Consider the following 24,486-nt stretch of genomic DNA (forward strand, 5'->3'; position numbering starts at 1 on the left):
TAAGTTTCAGTGAAGAAGTTGTTTATATCAATTTAGCCAAATTGACCCCCTTTGGCCCCGCCCCTCAGCCCCAAGGGGAGGGGGGTCAGCACCGCCATTTGTACAATTTGAAATCCCGAACCCAAAGGAATGCTCACAGTCAAATATGAGCAACATCCATTGCTTAGTTTCAGAGGAGAAGTTGTTTATATCAATCTAGCCAAATTGACCTCTTTTGGCCCCGTCCCTCAGACCCCCGGGGGGGTCTGTCCTGTCATTTGTACAATTTTGAATCCCTATTCCAAGGGGATGCTACCAGGCAAATATGAGCGATATCCATTTCTTGGTTTCAGAAAAGAAGTTATTTATATCAATTTAACCAAATTGACTCCTTTCGATTTACCGTCCCTCACCCCCTAGGTGATCGGCCCCGTCACTTGTACAATTTTTAATACTTAACCTAAGGGGATGCTACCAGTCAGATATTAGAGATATCCATTGCTTAGTTTCAGAGAAGAAGTTGTTTATATCAAGTTAGCCAAATTGACCCCCTTTGGCCCCGCCCCTCAGCCCCAAGGGGGGGGGGGTGGGTCAGCACGCCATTTGTACAATTTTGAATCCCGACCCAAAGGGATGCTCACAGTCAAATATGAGCAATGTCCATTGCTTAGTTTCAGAGGAGAAGTTGTTTATATCAATCAAGCCAAATTTACCTCTTTTGGCCCCGTCCCTCAGACTCCCGGGGGGTCTGTCCTGTCACTTGTACAATTTTTAATCCCTATGCCAAGAGGATGCTACCAGGCAAATATGAGTGATATCCATTGCTTGGTTTCAGACAAGAAGTTGTGTATATCAATTTAGCCAATTGACCCTTCTTGGCCCCGCCCCTCAGGCCCCCAGGGGGTCAGCCCCACCATTTGTACAATTTTGAATATCAACCCTGTAGTGATGCTAACACGCAAATAGAGCAATATCCTTTGCTTGGTTTCAGAGAAGAAGTTGTTAATATTAATAGAACCAAATTGACCCCTTTTGAACCTGCCCCTAAGACCCCTGGAGGGAGGGGGATCAGCCCCGCCATTTGTACAATTTTGAGTCCTCATCCGATAGGGATGCTTCTGACCAAATTTGGTCAAATTCTGATCTATTGTTATTAATAAGAAGTCAATTATTGACGGACGGACGGACGGACGACGGACGACAGACGCTATGGTATGGCATAAGCTCACCTTCGTCCTTCAGACCAGGTGAGCTAACAAATCAGCTCCAAGATAAAAGCTGTGATACCATAATGCTTTTCATAGAAAGCAATGGAAGGAAACTTTAATCAAAGCAATCATAATTCGGCGGAATTCTTAAAAAAGGATGACCGCTTAATTATGTACATATACCTGTCAACGCGGCCCCTTTGTACGTATACAGTAGTAAAATGTCTCACCGGTTACGATAAGTTTGATGAATTTCTCCACAGTGCCAAATACGTTGTGGGCTCGACACTTAAATGTCATTGAGTCTGAATACTTAGCATCCAGGATTTCCATGCCGTTGTATTCCTGGATATACCTTCCTAGGGAGAGTGGGTCCACCGGTGGTTGCCACGTAATATCGGCATTTGGTAGTCCAAAGGCGCGACACGGAAGGACAACCGACGACCCGTGAGTAGCTGTAATCACCGTTGTCTGGGGACGGACAAACTGAGGGGCCGCTAAAATTGATAAAACAGATCTATTTTAGAGGACATGTAATATCGGCATTTGGTAGTCCAAAGGCGCGACACGGAAGGACAACCGACGACCCGTGAGTAGCTGTAATCACCGTTGTCTGGGGACGGACAAACTGAGGGGCCGCTAAAATTGATTATACAGATCTATTTTAGAGGACGTGTTAACTGGTGTTATATCACATTTCTTGTCTGTCCGGGCGGACAACTGACATTGAAAGAGGTTAAAATATACGTCATGTTTGGACTTACACACTTTGCAAACTATTTACGTGGATACATTTGAAAAAGAACAAGGGTGATGACATGTGCCCAGATGTTCCGGAAGAGTAAGTGCCGTTTGTTTGATTACGACATCCGACATGCAAATCAAGGTCAATTATATGTTCAGAAACATTCTCAAAATGAAAGCGGATGACGACGGAACAACCAGGTATGTCGATAGAATTGATCATGACTGATTTTATATCACAAGGAAATAGAATAGTCCCAAACGTTGACCCTTAAAGCTCTCGAATCCTTGTGTTGTTACTTTTTCTGGCAGTAATCGATATATGTCATGGGATCCATGATAATGAAAACATATCTTTGCTTATACATTTAGAATTTACCGGGAAATGGAATCACAATACAATTTTGACAGTTGTGTGCGAGGAAAATGTAAGTTTGAAATTTGGTTTCTGTAAAACCCATGCAAATGTATAAAAATTGAGATTGCCTTAAATATTGAATTGGGAAAGTAGGTCAGATGTTGTTTAGTGTGACGTCACACAACGCTAAACAGTTAATAAACATTACATAAATTGTCGCAGCACTTATTCGTGTCCACCGATGACGTCACAGCTGCGGTACCCTTAGCTCCTTGAGGTCCAATCTCTCCTCTGTCACCTATACGTATAAACAAATGCTGCAATAGCATTCAGTGTCGAAGGTGTAAATGGTGCAAGTTGACTTTTCAAAAGAGAAAGAGGGGAGAAAGGGGGAGAGGATAAGATACCCATCATCAGCTTTTGAAATATTCTAATTCGGAAAAAATTCCTTCAAACATTTTTTACCAAAAACGCATTCTGCATTTATATCGTTATTCTAGAACAAGGGCATTTTTTTCTGGATAGATCCTCAATGTGTTATAAACAAAATATAAATGCAGATTTATAGCAATTATAAAAACTGCTTTAAAAAATGTTTGCTAATTTAGATATTTTTCCAAACTTTCTAGGACGTTTCCATCATTATTTTTTTTCAAATATTTTTGAAAAGTTGGCTTCAAACATTATTATCCAAATAAGCATTATGCATGATATGTTTTAGCAAGAAAAAATGTAATATTTGTGCTATTGTAACAATGTACAATACAAATGCGCTATACTGAAAAAATAGGCACATATTTGAGATAGGAACACATAGCCAGTTAACACAACATATTACCTATACTAAAGTATATCTATTTGTAATCTATAAAATATGTGCAATTTTAATACAGGTTTGAAGGATGATTAAACTTATTTATTCTATGTTTTCAGACCTGTGAAACCAAGGTTAATAATTTTAAGAAAACTTAATAATTGTCAAATATCATGATTTGTTTTCCCAAATAGATACAATTCCTTTTTCGGAAAGTCTGGAAATTTATAATTTAGAAACCTATTTCTCCTTTTTATATATGATAGTACATGGCCTAATTTATTAATAAAATAATCAATGATGACCAAACTATCCTCCTGCGGTCTACTGTCTATTAACATCATGTAAATGCAGACGTATAGCCATAGCAAAGACATATTTTAAAACAATGTTCGCTAAGTTATGTATTTTCCAGCTTTTATAAAAATCATCTTGCCGTATACACGTTTCGTTACAATAAGATCTTCATTGAATAAATATCTTGAAAGTTTCATCTACCTTTGTCGCCTTTAGGTCCTCTCATCCCTTGCACAACGGTCCCTGGTTCACCTTTTGGTCCCCTAGGTCCAGGGGGCACCATCGTTCCCCCGGGGTCCGGCAGGGCCGGAAATTCCAAAATGCCCTTGTTCTCCCTTTGTACCAGGAAATCCATTAAGTCCTGCTTCTCCTGTACGTAAAAATGTACACGCTTATAACAGGGAGGCGATAAAGATCTAAACATATACACGCTTATAACAGGGAGGCGATAAAGATCTAAAGATATACACGCTTATAACAGGGAAGGCGATAAAGATCTAAAGATATACACGCTTATAACAGGGAGGCGATAAAGATACATAACTATACACGTATATACAATAACAGGGAGGCGAATAAAGATTAAACATATACACGCTTATAACAGGAGGGGCGATAAAGATCTAAAATATAACCACGCTTAAATAACAGTAAGGGAGCGATAAAGATCTAAACATATACACGCTTATAACAGGGAGGCGATAAAGATCTAAACATATACACGCTTATAACAGGGAGGCGATAAAGATCTAAACATATACACGCTTATAACAGGGAGGCGATAAAGATCTAAACATATACACGCTTATAACAGGGAGGCGAAAGAAAGATAAGATCTACAGATCTATACACGCTTATAACAGGGAGGCGATAAAGATCTAAAGATATACACGCTTATAACAGGGAGGCGATAAAGATCTAAAGATATACACGCTTATAACAGGGAGGCGATAAAGATCTAAAGATATACACGCTTATAACAGGGAGGCGATAGATAAAGATATACACGCTTATAACAGGGAGGCGATAAAGATCTAAAGATATACACGCTTATAACAGGGAGGCGATAAAGAACTAGAGATAGACACGCTTATACCAGGGGGGCGATTAAGAACTAAAGATATACACGCTTATAACAGGGGGGCGATAAAGAACTAAAGATATACACGCTTATAACAGGGAGGCGATAAAGATCTAAAGATATACACGCTTATAACAGGGAGGCGATAAAGATCTAAACATATACACGCTGATAACAGGGAGGCGATAAAGATCTAAAGATATACACGCTTATACCAGGGAGGCGATAGAGATCTAAACATATACACGCTTATAACAGGGAGGCGATAAAGAACTAGAGATATACACGCTTATACCAGGGAGGCGATAAAGATCTAAACATATACACGCTTATAACAGGGAGGCGATAAAGATCTAAACATATACACGCTGATAACAGGGAGGCGATAAAGATCTAAAGATATACACGCTTATAACAGGGAGGCGATAAAGATCTAAACATATACACGCTTATAACAGGGAGGCGATAAAGATCTAAATATATACACGCTTATAACAGGGAGGGGATAAAGATCTTAACATATACACGCTTATAACAGGGAGGCGATAAAGATCTAAAGATATACACGCTTATAACAGGGAGGCGATAAAGAACTAAACATATACACGCTAATAACAGGGAGGGGATACAGATATAAACATATACACGCTTATAACAGGGAGGCGATAAAGAACTAAACATATACACGCTTAGAACAGGGAGGCGATAGAGATCTAAAGATATACACGATTATAACAGGGAGGCGATAAAGATCTAAAGATAAACACGTTTATAACAGGGAGGCGATAAAGATCTAAATATATACACGCTTATAACAGGGGGGCGATTAAGAACTAAAGATATACACACTTATAACAGGGAGGCGATACAGATATAAACATATACACGCTTATAACAGGGAGGCGATAAAGATCTAAAGATAAACACGCTTATAACAGGGAGGCGATAAAGATCTAAATATATACACGCTTATAACAGGGGGGCGATTAAGAACTAAAGATATACACACTTATAACAGGGAGGCGATACAGATATAAACATATACACGCTGATAACAGAGAGGCGATAAAGATCTAAAGATATACACGCTTATAACAGGGGGGCGATTAAGAACTAAAGATATACACACTTATAACAGGGAGGCGATACAGATATAAACATATACACGCTGATAACAGGGAGGCGATAAAGATCTAAAGATATACACGCTTATAACAGGGGGTCGATTAAGAACTAAAGATATACACGCTTATAACAGGGAGGCGATAGAGATCTAAAGATATACACGATTATAACAGGGAGGCGATAAAGACCTAAACATATACACGCTTATAACAGGGAGGCGATAAAGATCCAAACATATACACGCTTATAACAGGGAGGCGATAAAGATCTAAACATATACACGCTTATAACAGGGAGGCGATAAAGATCTAAACATATACACGCTTATAACAGGGAGGCGATAAAGATCTAAACATATACACGCTTATAACAGGGAGGCGATAAAGAACTAAACATATACACGCTAATAACAGGGAGGCGATAAAGATCTAAACACGCTTATAACAGGAAGGCGATAAAGAACTAAAGATATACACGCTTATAACAGGGAGGCGATAAAGATCTAAACACGCTTATAACAGGGAGGCGATAAAGAACTAAAGATATACACGCTTATAACAGGGAGGTGATAAAGATCTAAACATATACACGCTTATAACAGGGAGGCGATAAAGATCTAAACATATACACGCTTATAACAGGAAGGCGATAAAGATCTAAACATATACACGCTTATAACAGGGAGGCGATAAAGATATAAATATATACACGCTTATAACAGGGAGGCGATAAAGATATAAGCATATACACGCTTATAACAGGGAGGCGATAAAGAACTTAAGATATACACGTTTATAACAGGGAGGCGATAGAGATCTAAACATATACACGCTTATAACAGGGAGGCGATAAAGAACTAAACATATACACGCTTATAACAGGGAGGCGATAAAGATCTAAAGATATACACGCTTATGACAGGGAGGCGAAAGAGATCTAAACATATACACGCTTATAACAGGGAGGCGATAGAGATCTGAAAGAACTAAACATATACCAATAGACTTCACAGCCTTCTAAAAAGAAAACGAAAATCATTCCATCAGAATGCGTAGCTATATTTTGTATCAAACCTATTTACCGGTCATATACAATAAAATCACAATTTTAAATAAAAATAGATAATTATTTTCATCGTTTTTGTTTCTTTGTTTTTTGTTGTTGTTTTTTTTTTTTATTTTATTTTATTATTATTACAAGCTCACCGGTTATAAGTATTTATATATTCAAGTGTCTAAAAGTTAAAAATTGAAGTAATCCAGACGATTCTGAAATTGATACATTTATTATGAGGTGTTCACAAAAGGATACGATAATAACGTGACCCTGTGGTCAGGGTCTGATGAGGGTAGTCAGATCAGACCTGCAGACCAGTACAAATATTCTTAATAGAAAAATCCCGCGGATAAGCAATTAGATCGACTATGGTTGAGAAGATGAATTATTTATACGACCATATCTGTAAACTGTAAAACGAAAGTAGGTCTAGCCAGGTGAAGCAAATGCTGCTATTTTCGCAATAACTGTTCGTTTTACTTGATAATATATAGCTATGAACAAAATCAGTGTTACCTTCCGTTGTAATTTAGTACATTGGTGTCTCAAAATTCGAAAATAATCCGGTATAATGTTCAATGATCTTCTGTTTTTATTATCGTTATGCATGTTTTCCGGGTCACGTTCTAATAGCATGTGAACTTCAGGTTACGTCATCAAATTCATTGCCCGCGAATTTATTGGGAAATCTAAATCAACACTTGAAATGAAATGAAATGGAAGAAAAATTCTAAATAAAAATATTGTGATCAATATTTAGTACAACATTAAAGTTTCATCGTAAATAATTGCTACGATTCGCCAACCTAAAGCATAAGTAATTGAAATCAAATTATTCTAAAATTCACATTTCGTTTCTATTTTAATCTTAAATTTTTTTATCACAAGATCGTTTAGAAGCTTTGCAGTACTGACTCTTTCAAACGCACAGATGCTTTGATTTGAGCAAAGATGGCGACCTGAAGCTGTGTGGCGGTTTGGATTGGAATTAAATTGCGTATATTTCGGCAAGTAAACATCGTACAAGGTTCCCGTGTGGTCAGATCATCTAATTTTGTCATCATGTATTCAAAACAGTTGTTGTTTAGTCGCTACCGTCATTAACATAAAAATTCGGATTATTATATAAATACTTATTTAATTATTTTTATTTAAAGTGCTTACTCACTTCGTTAAGGAAATGTCTTCTAGCAAGAACAGAAAAGTATTCCATCATCCCAATACTATCCGTATGCTTTATTTTGCATTAAACCTATTGACCGGTCATATAAATATACAATACATTTTTTTTACGATTGCCCCTAAGCTAGAGGTGTTTAAAGGTAACCCTAATTGCTCCTGATTAGCGCTAGAGGCGTTTTAAAGGTAAACCCTATTTGCCCAATATATATATTTTGAAGGTAAAACTTGTTTGCTCCTAGATATATTTTGAAGGTAAAACCTTTTTGCCCTAAGAGGTGTTTGAAGGTAAAACCTGTTTGACCATATGTATATTTTGAAGGTAAACCCTATTTGCCCCTAAGCTAGATGTGTTTTAAAGGTAACCCTATTTGCCCCTAAGCTAGAGGTGTTTTAAAAGTAAAACCTATTTGCCCTTTAATACTTTTTCAAGGTAAACCTTTTTTAATGCGTATTTACTTATTTAAGGAAATGTCTTCCATAAAGGTAAGTATCCCATCATTCCATCACTATATGTATGATACATTTCATATCATACTTATTGACCGTCATATATATTGAAATGATTATTGTATAGCTATGGTTTGTCATCGCGCTTTTTTTTTTGTTATTCATAGATTCCATCTACAGTCAATTGAAACACTACAAAATCATTTTCGCGTAGAAAACAAATAAAAAAATACTTTAGATTATTTCTATTTTCTAAAAATAAACGTTGACTGACCTTTTTGTCCGGGCTGGCCTGTAAATAAAGAAAAAAATATTGATTATCCCATTCATTATTTTTCTTTCATTATCACAAAATACATTGGCGCCATCACAGCAAACCTAGCTATATAATATACGAAAATATGAGACCGTGACATATTATATTAAGATAAGACCGCTTTTGGGAGATATCCGTTAAGTGACAGATTATATTCAACATCTATTGAAAGACCTACTCTGTTTAGTAACAGATTATATTCAGATAGAACCTCTATACTCAGTCCTTAAATTTATCTTGTTTTGATATTTTGTACAATATTTTGTCTTTGACAAATAGGAACTTGTGCAAGTCTACCACAGAACTTTCCGAAATGTACGTCATCACTCTTCGTCTACATATGGTTAACACTTTCAGGATTTCTTTCGTGAAAAACTTTATAACGAATTAAAACAAATATTACTTTTAAAGGAATTTATTTCATATAAATAGGATCACTTTTGAAAAGGAATTAAAAAAATATAGTCCAAGCTCGTCAAATGTATTCCTACGCTGGACTTGATATAGTTCATTGAAAAATGACTTGAGTTAACTGTGGTAGGTTCATTGAGTCTGAATTGAGTGGAAATATAAATATTAAGAGATGACCTCTTTTGAGGGACAGACTCAATTAAGTGACAGATTATATTAAAATAGGACATCTTTGGTAGGACGGTCTCTGTTAAGTATCAAATTATGTTGAGATATGTCCTCTATGGAGTGACTGACTGTTAAATGACATATTATGTTAAGGTAGGATATCTATTGATGGACCGACTCAATTAAGTGACGGATTATATCAAGGTAGACCTCTATTGAGTGACTGACTCTGTAAAGTGACAGATTATATTAAGATATGACCCTATATTGAGTGACTGACTTCTGTAAAGTGACAGATTATATTAAGATATGACCTCTGTTGAGGGACTGATTCTGTAAAGTGACAGATTATATTAAGATATGACCTCTGTTGAGGGACTGATTCTGTAAATGACAGATTATATTAAGATATGACCTCTATTTAGGGACTGATGAGGATATACCGCCTTTATTAAAGTGCAAAAAATATAAAGATATCGTCTCGTTAAGTAACGGTCTATATAAAGATATCGTCTCGTTAAGTAATAGCCTATATAAAGATATCGTCTCGTTAAGTAATAGCCTATATAAAGATATCGTCTCGTTAAGTAACAGCCTATATAAAGATATCGTCTCGTTAAGTAACAGCCTATATAAAGATATCGTCTCGTTAAGTAACGGTCTATATAAAGATATCGTCTCGTTAAGTAACGGTCTATTTAAAGATATCGTCTCGTTAAGTAACGGTCTATATAAAGATATCGTCTCGTTAAGTAACGGTCTATATAAAGATATCGAAGGATATACCGCCTTTATTAAAAGGCAAAAATAATAAAGATATCGTCTCGTTAAGTAATAGCCTATATAAAGATATCGTCTCGTTAAGTAATAGCCTATATAAAGATATCGTCTCGTTAAGTAACAGCCTATATGAAGATATTTTGATAATTGACAACCTATATAAATAGATCATATTGTAAATGATAACCTGTATTAAAACTCTATAAAGCGTTGACACCTATAGAAATGTCCACCGTCGATCCTTAAAATCATATTTGCTCAATGGCAATAACGTTTTACCTCGGACACAAATCTTTGTAGAGTTTGTACAGTAGGTCTGTAAGACTTGGAGCTGAAAAATAAAAAAGAATTCTAGTTGGTTAATTACTTTATATATTTGAATAACATTATTTTTTGCTATCTTGATTTTATACCATTGGCAAATCACTATCTTAATATTTGTTAATTGCTTTCTAAATGCGATGCCATTTCTTAATTATAGTTTTAATGCAATACCATTTCTTAATGTGATACCATTTTTAATTGCTGTATTAATGTGTTACCATTTTTTAAATTTCTATCTTAATGTGATACCATTTCTTATTTGATAACATTTTTTAATCACAATTTTGCTTTGATACCGTTGGTTGTATGCTATCATAATTTGATATAATTTGTTAATTGCTAAGTTTGGTACCATGTGTTTATAACTTTCAAAAGCAATGCTTTGTTTTATTCATGCTGGTATAATAACAGCAGTTCTTGATAGAATAAACAAACGTGTGTTATTTTAAGCCATCTATCCTGTTTCAGGTTGTATGTTTAACAGGTGCCCATAGTATTATATCCCAGCCCCTTTATCATATGTTTAACAAATGCCCATGCTGTTATTCCCAGCAATCATAGCCTCTTCCAGACATGATTCAGAGGTGACTTTAGTATTATTTTCAGGAATCCTAGCCCCTTCAATAAATGTTCAACATGTGCCAATAGCATTATTCTAAGCAATCCTAGCCCCTTCAAGACATGTTTCAGAGTTAATCATACGGTTATTTCCATCAATCCTAACCCCCTTTTCACATGTTAAACAGATGTCCAAGCTGTTATTCCCAGCAGACCTTGTCCTCTCAAGACATGTTTCAGAGGTGCCCATAGTTATATTACTAGCAATCTTAGCCCCTTCAAGACATGTTTCAGAGGTTCCCATAGTTATATTGCTAGCAATCTTAGCCCCTTCAAGACATGTTTCAGAGGTGCCCATAGTTATATTGCTAGCAATCTTAGCCCCTTCAAGATATGTTTCAGAGGTGCCCATAGTTATATTACTAGTAATCTTAACCCCTTCAAGACATGTTTCAGAGGTGTCCTTAGTAGTTTTTCCTTCCATACATGTTTAACAGATACCCCTAGTATTATTTCCAGCAATCTTAGACCCTTCAGGATATGTTTCACTGGTGTCCATTGTACTATTCTTAGCAATTACGTCCCTTTCAGGACATGTTTAAGGTGTCCATTGTGTTATTTGAAGGTCTATTTGTCCTAATTGCTTAAATGTCTAAGTTTTACCTCGTGAAAAAAGTTTATAGAAGTTTTGGAAAATATATAAATATTATAAAAAAAAATCCTTTTGATTCGCCATGTTCAATCCTATCAATGTTGTGTTAATTATATCTAGGTCTTGAGGGATATTCGTCTGCTTTACCTCAGTTGTCACAAACTGCTGTAATAATGCTGTATAATCTGGTGCAGTCTGACGCCTTCGCCGATCTTTCAAATTCAAATTCTCCGTTAGGATCTCTAAGGCTTCAAACTTGTCCTTCAAACCTACAAGCCCTTTCTGTAACAAAGAATGTGTATTGTATGAAAGAAATATGTCGCCGTACTTCATACTCTAACCAGATAATGTTCTTTTCTTAGAAATCCACATAGTTTTGAAACTAAACCTTGATCATAATGTCTTTTACCATTTGTTGGTTATTCTAATTATAGCCGGACCGGTGCTTTAATGGCTACGATCTTTTGCTCAGTTATGAACTTTCACTTTTTAAACATTGTGTCTGTTTAATATGTATTTAATTATTTATTTTATTCTGTACACTAAATGTCCGTTGTGTTATTCCCAGCAGTCTTAAACAGCACACATTTTAACAGATGTCCGTTGTGTTATTCCCAGCAGTCTTAGAATTGTACATATTTTAACAGATGTTCGTTGTGTTATTCCCAGCAGTCTTAGACGGTTCATATTTCAACAGATGTTCGTTGTGTTATTCCCAGCAATTTTAGACAGTACATATTTAACAGATGTCCATTGTGTCATTTCCAGTAGGCTTAGACAGTACATGTTTTAACAGATGTCCGCTGTGTTATTTTGTGCAGTCTTACACAGTACTGTCATGTTTATACAGATGCCCGTTGTGTTATTTCCAGCAATTTTAGACAGTACATATTTTCACAGATGCCCGTTGTGTTATTTCTAGCAGTCTTAGACAGAACATATTTTAACAGATGTCCGCTGTGTTATTTTGTGCAGTCTTACACAGTACTGTCATGTTTATACAGATGCCCGTTGTGTTATTTCCAGCAATTTTAGACAGTACATATTTAACAGAGGGCCGTTGTGTTATTCCCAGCAGTCTTAGAATTGTACATATTTAACAGATGTCCGTTGTGTTATTCCCAGCAGTCTTAGACAGTTCATATTTCAACAGGTGCCCGTTGTCATTTCCAGTAGTCTTAACCAGCACACATTTGAACAGATGCCCGTTATGTTATTTCATGCCGTTTTATACAGTACTGTCATGTTTTAACAGAAGCCCGTTGTGTTATTACCAGAAGTCTAATATTGTATATAGTGTAACAGAAGCCCGTTGTGTTATTTCCAGAAGTCTAATATTGTATATAGTGTAACAGAAGCCCGTTGTGTTATTACCAGAAGTCTAATATTGTATATAGTGTAACAGATGGCCGTTGTGTTATTCCCAGCAGTCTTAGACAGTACATATTTTAACAGATGGCCGTTGTGTTATTACCAGTAATATTAGAACTGACATGTTGTAAAACATGGCCGTTGAGCTATTTCCAGCAATCTTAGCCCGATTTAGGACATGTCTAACAGGTTAAAATGTATTATTTAATGGAAATGTAAGGAGGGCATGTTTAAGGATACACTACACCTCAGACAAAGTGTAATATGTTTTTATTGTCATGAAAATAAGTGACATTAAGTCCATATATGTATGCTTATTGTAATACCAACAAATGCAAAAAAAAAAATTAACGTCAAACATTTTCGTATTGAAGACAAGAGGTTACGAACTTTTGGATGTCACCGCTTATGACAGAGATAAACATTTTTATTCACTTTTGTAGATATACATGTACTAAGTATTAGTTTCCTGAGACACACAAAATATCTACCATGTCAATTTGATATACTGGGTGGAAGGAGATGATAGGGACAATCAAAATAAACCGTAGTTCTAACTAAAAATCGTCCAAACGAGGATAAGATAGGACCAAGTAGAGATTGCATGGATTTTCTTAAACTCATACGAGGAGAAATAGTCGACTGAACGCGTCATGCAATCAAGTCATCTATAGACCTTCAAGTCAAGGACAACATAGACTCTAAAAACATTAGGTAGACACATAGTGTTTTACGTACAATATCACTAGCCAGCATTGTTTTAACTTGGCTGTATGATAACGATAGGATCCATTCTATAGAGAGAAAAAATGTTTGCTTCCTAATCCTACGATGTTTGAATATCTCAGATTTGATATGCAGGGAGGTATTTACATTATCATGATTTCTGTGACAGTCATCGACTTCTGACAGACAACTATTAGGACAAAAACAAGTTCCAGGACATATCTGATGGTGATAACCTGGTGATTTTTTATCGTCATCGTGACGATTTTACTGGGAGATATTCTAAATCACGGTATTTTTTAAATCAGGCGTTTTCGATATTCGGTGTGGTCCCCATCCTGATTTTTAATTTGAGGGATTGACATAACCTGGATTTGACCTAGATATTCATTGCGCGTGATACTTTTCCTTCCGGTACTTCTGGTCATATGTTTTCTTTCATTCTTTAATTTCAAACTTATCTATCTTGATTTATATACTGTTTCTAGTTTGCCAGCATTTTATCGACCACGGATTCGAATTACTATTTCATTTGCATATCGGCATTATCTGTGAGTTTTGATCTGTACCGAAGTGGCCCTTCCTACAGTTTGTTTATAGACAGATAACACGTAAAGATCTAAGGCCAAGTCAAGTTTCCGCTCAATCTTATTATCTTCATAAGGCACGCAGTCAACTGGGGTTTTTTATTTCAAATTTATTCTGGAAAGTTGTTCAGTGTTGGAGGAGATACAGGGGATCTGAATTAAAAGTGAATGAGTCTTTAAAATGCTATAAGTTCTGTATAATTAACTCCTATTGCGACAGTTTCGGGACATAGATAACAATCATTCTGAAATATATTCAACAAGTTATGTATTTGTTACTTTGAACTACTAATTATAATCATTGATGGTGTTCGAAATATTAAGAATTAGCCTCGCCAGGGATTAACCTAAGGATTACTCTGAGGATTACCCTAAGGTTTAACTGAAGGATTAAACCAAAGGATTTACCTAAGGATTAAAATCACTTCAGGATTAGCCATCCTAAGAATTAAAACCAAACTTCATAACCCATTTATGATTAACCTTCCTTAGGATTAGCCTCACGATGTGATTAGCCTGATTTAGAAATTCGCCTCACCTAGTACTTAGAACCATTAGTCTTTAATTTTTCCAAGATCAAATTCTTATGTTGTGTCGATACTTTGATCATTCTTATATACGTATTGCTTTCTTAAAACCGAAATATTGAGCGGGAGTGGTGATGTAGAAATTCGTGAACTTCCTCCGTATGTGTGAGTGTAGGTCAGAGTCACGAAGCGCGGGGGCGTGTCTGTTTGTAGGTCAGACGCCCGATATGTCGTTACATGGCCTGAGCAGTAGGTTATTTTACATGTCATACATGTCTGGTATTCAGTTCATACTTATATACCGTCCATAGTATCTGATACATTTTTTACAGACATGTGTAAAAATAAAATCCACGTTAGGTATATGATAATACCACAGGGACCACATTTCTCACCCACAATCCATATAGTATTCATAATATCTATATATTGACAGTGGTTCAAGTCCCTGTTGGTGACACTTGTCCCTGTGTGAGATGTCTAATAATATTTTATTATCAAAAGGGAAGTAAACAATTTGCATTTTATTTTTACTTTGCAGGAATGGTGACCAAAACGAGACATTGGTGCTAGCGTTGAGGATTAAAGATAGGGTTGATTTGGTTAGAAGAAAGAAAATCACATATAATTAATGTGAGAATAATAAATAAAAAGTTTTTCTTTTACATGTTTTTGTTTTGATAGGGTGTTGTTTTGTTGCTGTTGTTGTTTTATGTTTTTATTTTTGTAATAAATTGAGTTAGAAAGATGGGTTTTTGAAAATCTGATAATTGAACTAAAAAACTAACCTTGTCTCCGGAATCCTGTCTCGCCCATGATGACAGTTCCAAGGTAAGCACACGACTCTTTAGAGTTCTTATCTCATTAAATTGTAAATAAGAAACTACTCCACAGGTCGAAAAACCTAACACCACCAAAGCTCCTAGGATGAAGAGTAACGCACCCTGATTACCTCCCCTTTGGCTTGACTCCCTCGGGGTAATATCATCTTGGGCCACACAAGCTTTTTTACTTTCCCCTGCCATACTTTTCTGACTGTAGAAGGACGGATGACGTCACGCTTGTTCTAAAGGAAGGGTCAGCTTATCTGGCAATGGTCATAGATAAGAATTGAAAGACAATATATCTGATACTGCATTCTTAATGGTATTCGCGAACAATTTAATCTCGCTTTATCAGCGATAATCGAAGACTTTCCGTCTCCACAATAAAAACATTATTCAGGCTACCCTCTAGACGCCAACAGAGAAAATAATAAAATGACAACCAATATGCAATGTGTTTTTAATTCCTCACCACCAACGAACCCCACATAACAAACTTATCACATTGTGGAAAATCAAGAAGCCATTGATGATGCTAGTGACTTTGGCTGATGACAATTTTTGTATATATTTGTAAATATAATGTTACTCGGTCTTGTAGCACGTGGTTCTCGGATCATCTGTAACTGCAATGTGGCATGGCATTGTTATTTATAGAAACATCAGGTATTTCGACTTTTTATATTATAAAATATGGTGATGATGACATTATCATGACATGACGATTCCTACAAAAATAATCTTGAAACTTACGTGATGGTGAAATCAACCAATATGTCTCCCTTTCACTAAGAGGGACAAAATCGCTAACCGTGGAAAACATTGGATACCTCATCATACCGCGGTGGCCGAGTGGTTAAGGTGTCCCGACACTTTAACACTAGCCCTCCATCTCTGGGTTGCGAGTTCGAAACCTACGTGGGCAGTTGCCCAGGTACTGACCGTAGGCCGGTGGTTTCTCCGGGTTACTCCGGGCTTTTCCTCCCACCTCAAAACATGCACGTCTTAAATTGACCCTACCGTGTTAATTAGGAGTTCACAAAACAAACCAAACCACTGAAGCAGTAGTAACGTTTGGCAGGTTGTAAACAAACTAAACTGCGTCCAAATACAAATCACCATCCCAGCTTAAACGTAACCGTAAACGGACGTAAAATTAGAAGTGTAATTTCTACAATACTCTACGATAAACTCCAATACAATGTATTATAGTGTATCGTAGAGGAGTGGAAATTACAAGTCTAATTTTAATTAGATTGTATTATGATAGTATTTCGTCCTAACAGATGATATCTATGATTGTTCACAAAGTGCCTTTGATGCCAGCTGATATTCTGTCAAATCGTTCAAACCGAAAACCTCAAGGCAGGGAATAACCAACAGTACCACCATGTTTACCTACAGTTGGCGATTTCGGATGTGATACAAACCCGTTTGTGAGTAATCCTTCTTTCAACTTTCTTTTGGACAAGATGACCAGCCAGCCACCGCGTACACCTTACACCTCTTTATCCTCTGATTAGTGTGCGTTCTCCCTGCATGCCTCCTCATCTGGAACCTGTGTTTGACTCATACTTAAGTTTAAGATAAATTTGTGATTGATGGCATTCTTTTGGAAAGTGTAAACTTATATCATTTTAAAGTATGAACAACCATAGAAGTCAATCATGAACACTACTTAAGCCTGATATAGTGATATTCAAATTGTGCAATAGTTTTTTGGGGATTTTTCACATTAACATATATTTTTTTAATTCTGTAATCATATCTGATTACCTTACCAATGATATGGCACATCTAGGCAGTTGAAGATTGGTTTGATATTGTTTATTATCTCCATGTAGACAAAATCCATAGACCTATTTTAAATATCAAGTTCAGGTTGAAATACAAGTTACCTATTAGAAATTGGCTATGCTTTGTAAATATTGCAGTGATTTATTTTTAGTCGATGTCTTTCTATCTCCAGGCAAGAACAGGAAAATTGGTATCGCCTACACTACAAGTGCAAATGTTATGAAATTGGAATGGAATTATGAGGTACAGAACTTGCATATGTGTGTTCATATTCCAACTGATTGGGGTTTTTTATGAACAATGGTACGAATTTTCATTTCAAGTGTATACAACATCACATAATGTTCAATGTTGTGATAAAATCAGTCATACCACTGTATGATAATCATTCCAATTGTACCCATCATTCATTTCAGTCAATTGCTTTCATGTTACAGTTTCTCTTCATTTCGAATTCGTTAACACATATGTATAATTATTTTTTCTTTGTTTTGATGGTAAATACTCAAATGTGATTGGTCGAAAAATTCTTTTCATTCTTCTATGAAAAAAATTCCGAGAATGGCGCGAAAAATGTGACGTCACAATACGACAATTGACGTTGCGAATTGAATTGAGAAAAACAGCCCCATTTAAAACCAGTAAAATTGTACATAAAACATGTTTTAAATTAGAAAATCATTTTCAAAAATTAATTATAAGCGTTGATGTCAATTATTTAGACATGAAACAAATTTTGTTTGCGAATTTCTGTAAAAATCCGCTACGCGGATTCATACAGTTTGCAAACAAATTTAGTTTCATAACCCGATGAAACTAGAAAAAAAATGACATCAATGCTTAAATGGTTTATAAAAGAAATGTGGTCCAATTTTCATTGGCCAAAGGGATGTTATATATGTTCCAATTATAGTGTAGGGGAGGTAATTCGGTAATTATAACCAGTGTATTGCTATGAACGTTCACTTTCTATAAAATATCTGCCACACGTCAAATATGTCATAAACGTATAATGTTTAACAGTTTGTAAAACGTTCTCAGCTTCAAGATATGGACAGGTCTGCTTTTTAAATCAGAGATTATCTTATGTATTGAAGTGATCTTAAACAGTAGTTTCCACATTCGACGGGGCCGCGGTGGCCGAGTGGTTAAGGTGTCCCGAAACTTTATCACTAGCCCTCCACCTCTGGGTTGCGAGTTCAAAACGTGCATGCGGCAGTTACCACCTTAACCTCGCACGTCCTTAAATGACCCTGGCTGTTAATAGGACATTAAACAAAAACAAACCAAACCAAACCACATTCGACGGACAGTCAGCTGTTGCATTAGCACTGACCAAAAAGGTAACCATCACCATGGGGACCATTAAGTGGTCCTGGGTCTGACAACATAGGAAGGTCTAGGTGACAATATTTCAAAAGGTCAAAAATGACGTCACGTCTTAAATAACGCATTTATTAGATCGCATAAATCGCATCGTTCATGTTAGTCGTAAACCTAGCCAGGCTGATATGCTTCCTTTATCATGTGACTGACGACTATTGCTTGATGTGTGAAAGGGGCCGGGGTGGCCGAGAGTCGTTAAGGTGTCCCGACACTTTATCACTAGCCCTCGTTACCTCTGGGTGGTTAAGGTGTCCCGACACTTTATCACTAGCCCTCGTTACCTCTGGGTGGTTAAGGTGTCCCGACACTTTATCACTAGCCCTCGTTACCTCTGGGTGGTTAAGGTGTCCCGACACTTTATCACTAGCCCTCGTTACCTCTGGGTGGTTAAGGCTCTGGGTGGTTAAGGTGTCCCGACCTTTAATCAAGAGCCCGCGGTACCTCTGGGTGGTTAAGGTGTCCCGACACTTTATCACTAGCCCTCGTTACCTCTGGGTGGTTAAGGTGTCCCGACACTTTATCACTAGCCCTCGTTACCTCTGGGTGGTTAAGGTGTCCCGACACTTTATCACTAGCCCTCCACCTTTGGGTTGAGATTTCGAAACCTACGTGGGGCAGTTGCCAGGTACTGACTGTAGGCCGGTGGTTTTTCTCAGGGTACTTTCCTCCACCTCTAAACCTCGTACGTCCTTAAATGACCCTAGCTGTTAATAGGACATTAAACAAAAACAAAACAAAACCGAATTGCTGTGTGAAAATAGTTCAGTATCATATAATACAATTACTGAGGTGTGACTTTACTCCGTTCTCGGGTAAGTATCAGTTATAATACAAACATGAGTTTAACTTAGCACCACTGTCGAGTCCCAGAAGGACGAAATAGCTTAATGGTGTAGTTTAATTAAGTTTGTGTCTACTGTATCTGGTTTGAATGATTCTTATATCGTGTGTGTCTTTTGTAGAATCACTGCTGGTAGACTTTTGTATACAATAATGATGGACTTTTGATGGCATGATGATTAACAAATCGTTCCTTTTGAAAACTTGAATAAATACAGATTCTATAGAGAAAAAGGATAAGAAAGCGACACGACATACATGGCCCTCAATTGACATTGCTTATACCGCGTGTGTCCTTTGTGTATTCCTTTGAGATTGCAGATGGTCTACACTAATTATGGACTTTTGGATATTCATTCTAAATTGCAGGTGATATACAATGCTGGTGGACTTTTGTATATTCCTTTGAGATCGCCAATGGTATACACTAATGATTTACTTTTGGATATTCATTTTAGATTACAGGTGCTAGACACTGCTGGTGGACTTAATTAAGTCAACGATGTTCACAATGGCCTGCATGTCACGCTTTTGTTTATTCCTTTGGGATTGCAGGTGTAGACACTGCTTGTGAACTTTTGTATCTCCCTTTGAAATTGCAGGGGTAGACACTGCTTGTGAACTTTTGTATATTCTTTTGAGATGTCACGTTTAGTTCATACAAATATTTGACGTTCTTTTGAAATCGAGTACTGAAAACTATTTAATTGAATAATGGGCCTTTTTCGATTTCTTTATTTGTTCTGAAATGTGCTGAGGTCTGCGTATTCTGTGTCATACTGGAAAAAATGTTGTTTTCGTTTTCTTTTTTAAATATCGAGAAGACGTCAGGTCCGTCTCTCGCGTCTGGTTTCACAGTTCGTCTGAACACACAATTGCCAACACTAAAATTTGTTTTTCAAACTGTAACTAAATCGTAGCCGATCCGACTTTCTTCTTCATATGCAATATATATCTTCTGTGTGGCAAGTGGCAATATGGCAACTGATATCAATACACAACAGAAATGCACACGTGTATCCAAGTCGTCTGATGTAAATATCACTCACAATACCGACACATACGTGTCACCATGGCAACTGTTGATATTGCCACGAAAAAAAGTCGCATTTTTTCAGTTTTCACAATGATAACTGTTTGAAGTGGTGTAGAGAAGCACAGAAAACATTAAACGTGCTCAGTAAAAATTATTCTTGGCACACTTAGCAAAATGTAAACAAACAATTATGAATCACGAGGCATAATGTTTTAATAGAATAGCAGAAAAGTTGACAGTGTATTTTTTTTTTTTTTTCATGACGCCATTGGCATTTGATTGGAGTGTTACTTGCAGGGGCCATTTCATGTCGTTGGTACTTCAGAAAACCCACATAAAAATGTCTTTTATGTAAGATGTTGACGTACTTTTTTAATTTCAAATCTACCGTCATTCAATAAAGTTTCACAAGTTTAAATTACATCAACTTTATTTATTACCTCTGTTTAATATTTTTGAATGGCCAGGAGAGGAGTTATTGTGTTCATTCTTAATTCAAATAGCCATAAACCAGTTATATTCAAATAAAAAAGAATTACACCCCCTTTGTATCAATCTTCTTATTCAAGTGTTTCAAAAAATTTCACTTCGGGTGACATAAAAAGGAATTTTATACTAGATTTTGAATTAAAGCTTTTATGATCGTTACTCTTTACCCGTTCGAATTTGTATGCTCTACAATATACATAAATATATACAGATGGATGGATGGATGGATGGATGGATCACATCATGCCCAGAACATCACTTGTATCAGCGAAGCATGTAAATTAATAATACAATAAATTAGCAGGACGCATCATTACAACTTTAGTAACGTCATCAATTAACACATTAGTGACGTCATCAATTAACAACACACATGACGTCATCAATCAACAACATACATGGGATGATTAAACCAGGATTGAACAGTATTCAACATTCTGTCCAACAGCCTTGCGTCTATCACATACGGTGCATCACCGGCAACATCTCCTTTAATTTCGTCTGGTTCGACAATGTTTAAATTGTGGAAAGTAAAACTTTTCGTCTGGTGACTGATACTGTCTGTCTTTGATTCTTTACCAAGAATATTGTCAACTGTCACCTTTTTATCATGGATACTTCTGGTGATCTCCCGTAGGAGTTTTTCGTTTTCAGACATCTTTGCGATCTGTGATGATTGCGTGACTGAGGCAATATTGCTTGAAATGACTTCCGAAAACGTTAATTTCTTAGATTTATCTGTCCTTTGTGCAGCACTGGAATGATCACCAACTTCCGGTACTGTTGTATTGTTGGAATTTCCCGTCATCGATGTTGTTTCGATATCAAGGTTCTTTTCAGAATCCGATTGCTCTGACTGTTGATGAGACATTGGCTGTAGATCTAAGGCGGACGACAAGAGTCGAGGATCGACTGCCATCTTTTGAAGAAAATCAATCGTATCTTTATTTGTTGTCTCCCTTGATATCGGAGGATCGACACTTGTATACGTGACATCGGGCATCCCCTCATGTGTCGTTGCTCTTACTAATATATCCGCGGGTGCTGAGAGCATTTGAGCGGTTAATGAACCATCCTTTAATGAAATATCGTCCGTATTATCATTAGCTGAAGACTCTGCATTTGTTTTCATGAAAAGTGAATCTGATACCGATTTAGTTCCTGGCGCAACTGAACTTGATGCAAAATTAGCTGGAGCAGAGAGGGAACTGGAACCTGAATTGATTAGCAGGTGATTTGAATTCGGAAGAGATGAAGACACTGACTTTTTCACCGTAGAGTGTGAGGGGGGAGGTGATTTGGTTGAAGCGAGCGTAGAAGAATATTCGGGAGATTTGTGTTTGCTTATACTGTCTACGAGTAAGAACGATGAGAACTGAGGTAAACTCACACTTAGGTGTTGCCTTGACTTGGCATCATTAGTTGATGTTTTGTTGACCTTGGTCCTGTGCACCTCTCTCAGAGTGAAGCGCGATAGGAGATTTCCTCCTGGTCCTGAGTCAATATTTTGGTGTTTTTCCTTCAAAGATGTGTTATTCACCTTCGTCAATCGTACCTCACTCAGCACAAATGAATCAAGCTCAGCGGAATCAGTGTTGCCGCTCTTGCTAACAAAGGTGTGTTCTGCTGATTTTTTTCCTTTACTAAGTGTATGCATTTGCTTGTCTTTTGGCGAATTTTTTACATGTGTATTTGATAAAAGACTGTGATTTTCAGGATGAAGTTTTCCTGGAAGAGTAATGAGGTGATTTTGGATCAGGTCTGCAAGGATATTAACCTTGGTTAGGGCCACCTCCGGGGGTTTGATATTTACATTCTGAATAGACGTTACGTGGTCTGAATCTTCCACGGAGTAACTATCAACACCGTCGGCTTGGCTATTAGACTCATTACTTTCATCCTTGCTACTGTTATCGTCGTCCTTTCTAGTGTTCTCACGTGAGTCACCATGACGATGGTCCCCATGGTGATGGTTACCTTGTGGTTGGTTTCCATGTTGATGGTCTGAATGATGATGGTTTCCATGGTAATGTGCTTCATGTGAAACTGGAAATAAACTGACTGAGGATAAGTCAAAAAACTGCTTCTGAACCTCGTAACCGGAGGTAGAAGGATATTTTACAGTCTCTGAGCATGCGCATTTGTCGATTGGACATTCTGACTCGCAGCATTCCCTCCAACACCACCCAGCCATTTTTTCGAATGTGTCATACTCTCCCGTACCCATGCATGGGTTACTGAACTTAATCTTAGGGCACCCACAGTAGCAGCGGCACGGAGGACAATTACCCAGCTTGCAGTTAGAGTCACACCAATTATCCATATCCGGGAAATGCTGCCATGTTGGTAACGCATAACAGCGATTGCATTCCTCCGGTTTGTCGGATGAGTATGTCTGGGATAGATTTCCATGGAAATGACCGCGATAGTGAGACCCGTGATCACGTGACTCTTCGTTGTGTGGAACATAGGTGGCGCTCTTTATGTTTTTGCGAGTTGTCTTTTCGTACAAGGAGTTGTCACCGATAGCAATATCTGCGCAGTTGACGAAAAGTTCCTGGTCACCGCACCCAATACAGCCCTTTCCGCTTCTCTTGTCTACTCCCCAGAAGTTACCTAAGATTAAAGGCAACAATGTTAAAGTTATTAAAATCATATTATGCTTAAATATGTAATTCCGGTAAAGCAGATTAACCAAAGTTTTCCAAAAACTATTGTCGTACACACTTTTGCTAAATAAAGTGCTTTATCAATAAAATATTTATTTCTACAATTTTACCGTATATCAGGCTTCAAGGCTAAAATTTGCATGCCTGTGTTTAAACTTTGGTATCAAAAAATGAAATATTCCCTTTTCCTTTTTTTGCTTAAACGTCCCCCCTTAAAATTAATTGTATGGACTCTGAAAATTAAGGTATTTATTTCATAGGTACTGCAATATAGAATGTACATACATTTACGGGGTATTTATCTAAAAATATACCGAAAACCTCCGTCACCTGACGTATTCGATACACATAAATCCTTGGTTATTCAAGCCATAATAATAAGTTTAGATTTACAGGTATGAGATATAACAGTGAAAATAATTCACATGAAACTCATTACAATATTTTTGAATAATCATATGGAACCAAATCGTTATTCTTATTGTCTTTTTATTCAAGCCAAACGTTTGTCTTATTTTCATTCAAAGAATACGGAGCAAAGGAAATAGCAATAATTTCCAATCTGTCAATCTGAAGTCAAATCTTAGAAATACGAAATTCAAAAAAAAATGTGAACATCGGGGCAAGTGTATACAATTTCGGCCATACATATATTTTTCGTTCGCTTGCGTTTTTGTGTCGTCGTTTGTTGATCTATTTATCGACTATATATTTAGAAATACGGAAAACACCTT

General features: G+C 36.8%; 1 protein-coding gene across 1 annotated transcript; it reads right to left on the reverse strand.

The window, feature by feature from the left end:
- Positions 1–1,423: 1,423 nt before the first annotated feature.
- Positions 1,424–15,760, reverse strand: LOC117315762. Its single transcript, XM_033870118.1, has 7 exons — positions 15,500–15,760; positions 11,648–11,782; positions 10,246–10,297; positions 8,566–8,583; positions 3,602–3,770; positions 2,498–2,587; positions 1,424–1,826 (listed from the first exon to the last, which is right to left on the reverse strand). Exons 1-5 carry the CDS (start codon positions 15,734–15,736, stop codon positions 3,664–3,666), a joined length of 549 nt encoding a protein of 182 aa, XP_033726009.1. The 5' UTR covers positions 15,737–15,760; the 3' UTR covers positions 1,424–1,826; positions 2,498–2,587; positions 3,602–3,663.
- Between the last annotated feature and the right edge of the window lie 8,726 nt (positions 15,761–24,486).

The sequence above is a fragment of the Pecten maximus genome, chromosome 17 (genome assembly GCF_902652985.1).
Source record: "Pecten maximus chromosome 17, xPecMax1.1, whole genome shotgun sequence".
NCBI lineage: Eukaryota > Metazoa > Mollusca > Bivalvia > Pectinida > Pectinidae > Pecten > Pecten maximus.

Excerpts from the sequence above, each read along its gene's own strand:
- LOC117315762 (XM_033870118.1), bottom strand. The coding sequence starts at position 15,736 with ATGGCAGGGGAAAGTAAAAAAGCTTGTGTGGCCCAAGATGATATTACC. Across the intron at positions 11,783-15,499 it reads GACAGGATTCCGGAGACAAG|AAAGGGCTTGTAGGTTTGAA; the intron begins GTTAGTTTTTTA and ends TCTTTGTTACAG. Across the intron at positions 10,298-11,647 it reads AGCAGTTTGTGACAACTGAG|CTCCAAGTCTTACAGACCTA; the intron begins GTAAAGCAGACG and ends TTTATTTTTCAG.